Source organism: Rhinichthys klamathensis, unplaced genomic scaffold (genome assembly GCF_029890125.1).
Source record: "Rhinichthys klamathensis goyatoka isolate OS25496 unplaced genomic scaffold, OSU_Roscu_1.1 h1tg000011l_1, whole genome shotgun sequence".
Lineage (NCBI taxonomy): Eukaryota > Metazoa > Chordata > Actinopteri > Cypriniformes > Leuciscidae > Rhinichthys > Rhinichthys klamathensis.
In genome coordinates, this window is record NW_026606564.1 from 14056280 (window position 1) to 14064805 (window position 8526).

The 8526-nt window shown below is 40.4% G+C and overlaps 1 protein-coding gene across 1 annotated transcript; it reads right to left on the bottom strand.

Moving 5' to 3' along the window:
* Window positions 1–1053: 1053 nt before the first annotated feature.
* On the bottom strand, window positions 1054–2510 carry LOC130101378 (gastrula zinc finger protein XlCGF7.1-like). The gene is made up of 3 exons (XM_056267081.1): window positions 2280–2510; window positions 1710–2079; window positions 1054–1625 (listed from the first exon to the last, which is right to left on the bottom strand). The coding sequence occupies exons 1-3, from the start codon at window positions 2329–2331 to the stop codon at window positions 1157–1159; spliced, it is 891 nt and encodes a 296-aa protein (XP_056123056.1). The 5' UTR covers window positions 2332–2510; the 3' UTR covers window positions 1054–1156.
* Between the last annotated feature and the right edge of the window lie 6016 nt (window positions 2511–8526).

The following is an 8526-nucleotide window of genomic DNA, read 5'->3' on the forward strand; positions in this document are numbered from 1 at the left end:
AGTAAAACTGCCACTTCAAATTACCATTTAAACCAACCAAAAAAAAAAAACAATTTTTAAATTTTTTTTTTAAAAATGACAAAAATAGTCTTTGAGAATCTGTTATTATATATTCAAATCAACAACCTGAAAAAAATGAAACAATATGTGAAAAAATCACTAGAGTGTTTCTACCATAGGTTTCTACAGAGAGCTGTAAATCCACTAGTGGTAAAAATGTGCTATTGCGTGATAAAAATGCTCAGTGTGTCCACCAGATGGCTCCGATCTCATTTCAAAAATTGCTTTCATGAGGCCTAGACTTGACTCTAGAATGAAATACAGCGTTAATAAAAAAATGGCTTTTTTTTTATTATATATATATACATTTTCTATTATATTCAATGGGAAAAAATGGGTCTTAATTATTGCATAAATATTAATTATAAATCATAAAATTATCTCAAAACACCAAAAAAGAGAAGAAAAAATACTATTGAACAAAAATATATTTCATTGATTTTACTCAAATAAAATGTATCTTAATGCCGCCCTCCGGGTCATTTTTGACCCGAAGGTCCTGAGTGTGAGTCATAAATGAAGAACCCCAGAGGGTTAAATGAGTCAGGTAATTAACTACGATCCATTTTATTTCACATATTTCAAAATGTGCAATCATTACATTACACAAAACATTTAAGATTTCATAGATACAACAAATATTACTAAATCCCATTCAACCATAAACTAGCCTACCCCGTAACCAATTATTTTGTTCACAGACTGAGTTTCAAACACCATAAAACAGCTCATGAACATTCACAGACTCTTGAGTGATTTCAACCAATAACATCTTTTCATTATGTTCTCAATAATTCACATGTTCTCAATAATTCACCAAACAGCTGGGCTAAAAAAAATGTATTTAATGAACTAATGTTCAGAATGTTTCAGAAATGATCATATGTGATTAATTTAAAATAATACACATCTCTTCATAAATTGTGGCATTTCACAACAACACACTGGTTTTCTGAACTACTTTAACCTTACTAAACTGTTCTTTGTCAAAAATAATCAAACTTCAAACCTGATTTTAACAAATTACCTTAGATGAAAAGAGTCTGTTGGAACTAATTCCAGCTTTTGCTTTTTCTGAACATCACATTTACTTTTCTCATTTGGACGACTTTGAGCAACCTTTTTTCTTATGAAACCATAGATTAGGTGAGTGGGCGAAACTCTTCCCACATGAAGAGCACTGGTGCGGCTTCTCTCCAGTATGAACTCTCTCATGAGATTTCAAGTATGATGAGGAAGAGAAACTCTTTCCACAGTGTGAGCACTTGTGCAGTTTCTCTCCAGTATGAACTATCTGGTGTAATTTTAAACCAGTGGATGTAGTGTAGGTCTTCCCACAGTCAGAGCACATATAAGGTCTCACACCAGTATGAATACGCTCATGCTCTTTTAACTTTTGCAGGTATATAAAACACTTTCCACATAAAGAACAAAAGTGAGGCTTCACACCAGCATGAACTTTAAGGTGTCTTTGTAAGTACATTGCCAAAACAAATGTTTTATCACACTGATCACAGCTGAATGACTTCACTCCAGTGTGACGGCGCAGATGATTGTTGAGAACGGTGCTGTGAGCGAAACTCTTTCCACACTGAGTGCATGTGAATGGTTTTTCTCCAGTGTGAATTTTCATGTGCGAATTTAAGCATGTTTTGTCAATGAAACTCCTTCCACACTGAGTGCATGTGAATGGTTTTTCTCCAGTGTGAATTCTCATGTGTCTCTTAAGGTCTGGTTCATGTATGTAACTCTTTCCACACTGAGTGCATGTGAACGGTCTTTCTCCCGTGTGAACTCTCATGTGTACATCCAACTTTCCTTTGTTTGTAAAATCCTTTCCACACTGAGTGCATGTGAACAGATTCTCTCCAGTGTGCATTCTCATGTGTCGCGTAAGGTCTGGTTTACGTGTGTAGCAGTTTCCACACTCAGTGCAGGCAAAAGATCCTTTGACTCCAGATTTCCCAGCTTTTTTGTGTGTGAATTTCCTTTTAGTCTGTGAAATGACTGTGTTTCCATCTGCAAAAATTTTTTTTTTTTTTTTTTTAATATATGTTGTTGGTCTTCATTCACTTCAAGATTGAATATTCTTTAAAGAAGGGCAAATGTAAAACAAGAAGGAATGTAAGTGAATCTAGTAGCTAGATGCATTTTTATATGTCATTTTTTATTTTAATGTTTCTTGTCAGTCATTAAAGAGAATGAGGGAAAACACCAACCTTCCTCTGTTTCTTCATCTCTCATTCTGCAGGGTTCTTCCTCAAACTCCATCTTTACAATAATATGTCAGTAGTTTCTCCTGGAGTCATTCCTCCTGCTTGTTTCTTCTCCTGTGGGAAGATGGGAATTTTTCCCAGCATTTAAACTCTCACGAACGGCTGTGGGAGCTTCACTGACTGAAGGTGTGAATTGTGGTCGTTGTTGCTCATTTAGCAGATGCTCATCACACTTACAATCTGTGAGCCTACAATTGTTTGCATAATTCAGCTCGCAGCCTAAAGTTCCCCCCAAACCCCTCCTCTCCCTCCTCCATTAATGTTAAGAACAAACACTTCTTTCAATTCTTCAATTGCCACAGCCGTTCAGAGAGAATCTGAAAGAATATTGATGAGAGTTGATTGCTGTAATCAGACATCGATTCAATGTGTGAAAGTGTGCAAACCTATACGGTAAAAAAAAAAAAAAACATTTTAAAATATATTTCTAAATTGCTAAAACAGCCAGACACCTCTTAGAGGGAAAGAAGAAGTCCTCTGGTACCAAGCCAAGGAAGAACAGGACTTTTCTTTAATCCACATGCAGTATCCGCCCTTCACCCATCTAGAGACTAATCCCTAAGGTCTTGGCCTGTGACTGCCATAAAAATTCCTCAGGACCTCAGCATCAGTGGGTGAAACAAAGAGAGATCACAATGATCCATCCAAATCCATTCAAAACTATGTTTGGAAACCTTAAAACTGATGCAAACTACATACAGTCAATTCATACTTATTCAGAGAAATAAGTATTCACAGTGACAGCTATTTGTAATGCAACATCTTACACAAATTCAGCTGTTAATGTACAAATGAATAAATCCATGACAGTTCAATCTTTTTCCATCTTGTTTGGATTCTATTTGTTTAGAATATCGTCAAATGTATACTTGTGGTGGTTTGGAAAGTGAGAAATGCATTGGTAATACTTTAAAGACACTTTAAAGACTTCTGTGTGCTTTATGCAAATGAGTTCTTCAGTAAGGCTAGAATCGGGCAGATACGTCTTTGCGAAGGACGCATACCTTAAACCACGTAAAAGATTATCCTAAAAGAAAGATTGCTACATTAATGTGACAAAGTCACCCAACAGCAATGTGACCGAATGATAGGGAGCATGCCAAGAACTGTGATTGGAAATCAGGGTTATTCCACCAAATATTGATTTCTTCCTAAGTTAAAACATTAGTATTGTGTTGAAAAAAAATAATATAAACTTGTTTTCTTGCATTATTCGAAGTCTGAAAACATGGCATCTTATTTTGCAGTGGTCTCCTAATTTTTTCCAGAGCTATGATTTTCTAATTAACGTTAGAGGTAATATTGCTGATAGTTAACAAATAATCTTTCATTTATTTGTTCGATGCATAATAAGGTTCTTCACTTTATTAGTTTCAGAGAAATAACAGTTTATCTATCCATAAGCTAACGTAACTCTTCCATAGCCACACTTAAGCAGTCTCAGTTCCCCCATCTTAGAATTCACTGCAATCCCCAAAGCTCCTCTGGACACATAAATCACAGCTATATTGTAAAGGGATAGTTCACCCAAAAATGAAAAATCTGTCATTAATTTACTCGCCCTCGTGTTGTTCAAAACATGTAGACTTTCGTTCATCTTCGAAACACAAATAAAGATATGTTAATGAAATCTGATTTCTGTCCCTTCATTGACAGTCCACGCAACTACCACTTTGATGCTTCAAAAAGTTCATAAAGAGATCATACACTGCAAGAAACATATTTCTTAATTCAAACGGAAACTAGGTTATTTTTCTTACCCCCATTGGCAGATAATTTTGCTTGTTTTTAAGCAAAAATCTTGCGTAATTTTTTTTGAAAACCAGACAACATCTTATGTCGTTTTACTTGTTCAGTACATGCAGCTTGATTTAAGAAGTCTTTGATATTTTGGACTGAAAACAAGACAAAAATGTGACCCGTGCTGACAAAATGAGTCGCAGTGAGCAAATTTGAAAAAAATTAGTTATTGTTATTTTCACATTCAAAATGATGTATAATTTGTTGGAATCAGACAAAAAATAACTACTCGGTTACTATCGTAACCTCAGTTCCCCGAGAGAAGGGAACGAGTATTGCGTAGCTATACGCAGTGGGGAAACTCCTTTTCCTTGATTTACAGTTTTTTTGAGGTGATGGTAAACATGCTTTGTGGATATTGTTTTTCCTTCACATGTAAAAAATGAAAGAACTGTTATATCAGATGCCTGTGGAGTAATCACGGATTGTATAGGGACTTTTCTTTGTTTTTTTTTGTGGTCACTATTTTTCCACCAGTTTTAAAAGGAGAACGGGAAGTGACGTGCGGAGAGGACTCCAGAGTTCAATCGGGGAAGCGGTCTGAGTTTAGTGGGCTCTGTGGAATGGTTGCTTGAGGAACGCATCAAAGGGACAAAGAAACTCTTTGTTTTGTGGATTATATGATGGATTTTTCTGGACTACTACAGAATCCCATCAGCTAAACAGACTGTGGTGAGGTTGCGTAAGTTTACTGGGGAATATTTTGACTGCAGAGCCTCGCCACGCTTCGCCTGGTATTTTTTTTTTTCTCTTCTTTTCGCCGCGGAGGACATCTAGTTCAGTCCAGACACTTTATATTCGTTGAATGAACATTTGATCTGCTGGGACATTGGTTTTTTGAGGGTTAAATGTGTGTGGGAAATTTTGATAACGTGTGCAATGTTTGTTGGATGGATCGGAGAGCGGCCGCGCCTCCGGCGCTGAATATCTGTGTGTTGCCCGACGTGGTATGATCCTGGTATATCTTTCAATGCACGTTGTTGAACCGGTATCTTATGGGTTTTTCGTTAAGGTATATTTATTTTAAGTCCACACATGTACAGATTGTTTGCTTATTTTGTTTAGTCGGGGGTTGTTTATCAAAAGTAAGCTGGCCACTGGTTGTAATTACACCGGCAGGTATTAGATCCGACCGTTACCTTATGTTTGTGTGATGTACTTTTCTCCTTGCTGTTTAGTGTAAGCCAAATTGTTACAACTGAAGCCTATATGTAAAACGCATTTGCAGCAGCACAGCTATCACATTGAGCGTCTGGCTCGCTCATTGGCTGTGCTGCGGCAACTGCACATCCAATGGCGCGGGCGTGTGACCAATGGGCTAGCCAGAAATTAAGTATATATAATAAACAGACCGGACACCGTCGGGTCTAGACCGGACACAAAAGGTTGATTTCAGCCTCGCCGAACACACTCCATATCAGACTGACTGTCTGTGAGTTCAGGGACCACTCGCCTAGGGGAGTGTTGCCCCGCGAGAGCATATCCGCACCCAGATTCTGAATGCCAGGGATATGTACTGCCCTCTGAGAACTCACATTGGTCTGTGCCCACAAGAGGAGGTCTCTCGCCAGTGGTGGTAAGTAATGAAGTAAAAATACTTTGTTACTTTACTCAAGTATTTTTTTCGGGGATCTGTACTTTACTTGAGTATGTTTTATTTGCATCTACTTTCACTTTTACTCCACTACAATTTTAAGGACAACGTTTACTTTTTACTCCGATACATTTCCCCATGCCCGCTCCAAGTATTTATTACACTGGCTTTCCAAACCAATGAAAAACTTGTTTTTCTTTTGAAAAAAAGAACGCGCAAGCTCTTTGCCAGCATACGCTCACATAGCAGTCAGTTCGCCATTGACCCCAGAAACTGGTGAAGGTGCAGCTCTCGCTGCCAGCAATGATCCCAAGATTTCCGACAGGGATCACCCATGGCCATATATCAATGATGTTCGAATTCACTGAAATCAAGGGAGATTAATATCGGCTGAAATGTCTTCTTTGCCTGCCACGGGTGAATTAAATTTCAGCATTCAAAACTTCACCCTCAAATCTGAGAAAACATATTGAGGTGAGTTGACATTAAAGCAACACTAAAGGAGATTTTTTACCTTAAAATAATGTTTCCAAAATCGTTTCAGCGGTTCATCAAGTCGTAACAGGGTGAAAGGCACTTCTGCCTTCGCTTTGTGGTCCTATATCTGCTAGAACCACACTATATAAGTTTGCCAGATCGGGTCGCGTTTCTGTAGTTCGAATGAGACATAATAAAACTACAAATTTTGACTTGCTTAACGGCAAGCGTTACAATTGGACATCATTCACTTTAAAGCCGGTGCTGGATAAACAGTGGATAAACAGCGAGCATGCGTGCGACAGTAGGCTGCGGTGGGCTAAATTATTTACGACAGCGGAAACAGACAATGCCACTTCCAACCTGTAGGGGACCGCAGAGGAAACGTTCTTTAGTGTTGCTTTAATGGTACTATTGTTAGCCAGGTGATTTCATATTGAAACATGCCTTGTAACAGCTAGCTAACAAATTCATAATTGCAGTATCTAATCTTATCATTTGTTCAAATAAAACATTGCATATCACTCCCAAAACAATTGATCTTAATTATTGATATACAGTTAATTTGAATATTTACTTTTTACTTCAGTACGTTTTAAATCGGATACTTTTGTACTTTTACTCAAGTGATGTTTGAATGGAGGACTTTCTACTTTTACTGGAGTAATTTTTTATTTAGGTATATATACTTTTACTCGTGTATAACTTTTGAGTACTTTTACCACCCCTGTCTCTCGCTAAGGCATACAGGATGATGCCGCCCTGGCAATTTATGTAGGCCACCACTGACGTGTTGTTCGTGCGGACTAAGATGTAGTGACCTTTGAGGCTTGACAGAAATGCTTTTAGGGCCAAACCAACTGCTTTCATTTCCAGACAGTTGATTTGTAAGCTCTGCTCCGTGCTTGACCAGAGGCCGGAGGCAGGCTTGCCCTCGTGTAGTGCTCCCCAACCCAGGTTGGATACGTCTGTAAAAAAACACTTTCCTCCTGGAAACTACTCCCATGGTCACACCCACGTGTTGGTACCAGTCCTGGGCCCGCCAGGGAATCAGGGTCCGTAAACAACCGTGATTCGCCATGATGCGCATGCTGCCTGACTGCCATGCATGGGTTGGCACGCAGCGTTTTAGCCAGTGCTGTAGAGGGCGCACGCGCAGTAATCCCATACGGAGTACTGATGATGATGCTGCCATTAGACCGAGAAGTTTCTGAAATTTCTTTAGGGGTGCGCGATCGACCACCTTGAATGAGGCTGCTATCATTCGCACAGAGAGCGCACGCTCTCGTGTGAGCCGCTCTGTCATCGTCATAGAGTCTATAACTGTGCCCAGAAAGACCACGCTCTGGCTGGGGGTCAGTTTGCTCTTGGTTACATTGATTTTAAGACCCAGACATTACAAATGGCCGAGAATCAAATCCATGTGTGACAGTAGCTCGATTCTCGACTGTGCCAGCACCAGCCAGTCATCGAGATAATTTAGCACGCGCACTCCCTGATGTCTCAGGGTAGAGAGCGCTGCATCCATACATTTCGTGAATGTACGGGATGCTATCGATAGACTGAACGGTGTATTGATAAGCCTGACCCTTGGTGGCGAATCTCAAGAATGGCCTGTGACGAGGGCTTATCTGAATGTGAAAGTAAGCATCTTTCAGATCCAATTATTAAAAATCAATCCCCCGGGCGAACTTGCGCGAGGATTTGTTTGATAGTTAACATTTTGAAAGGCTGTCTCATGAGAGCCTAGTTCAAACATCTCAAATCTAGTATGGGTCTGAGACCGCAGTCTTTTTTCGGGACTAGAAAATAGCGGCTGTAAAAACCCGAGTGTTTTAACGCGGGGGGGGGGGGGCTAGCTCTATCGTGAAAACGGCGTTTGTTTGTAGAGGTGCGCTCAATGCAGCGGGCCTGTTTACAATAATAAAATACCCAGTCGCCTGAACTGAACAGGGAGCTGTGGGAAGTTTTGCGGGTCTCTTTGAGGGTGGTCCGGCTAGCGCGAGACACGAGCCCTCTCTCTTTCCCTTCAGTGCTAGGATGACTTCGGCGGCCCAGCATCTAGCACGACGCTAGTTCACGGGCCCTGGCGCCGGGAAACGCTTCGCTGGTCGCGGCTGGCAGTGGGTATCAGCCGCAGGGCGGGGCTGAGAGACCTTCTCCGCCAGCTTGGCTGGATGAGGCGGAGGCAGGGCGGGCTTGGGCCTGCTGGAAGCGGAACTCGAGCGTTTCGGCAGGAAGTGTCGCATAGCTTGGGACGACTTCTGCACTTCGGTGTACCTCTCCGAGAAACCATTCACCGCCGGGACGAAGAGGCCG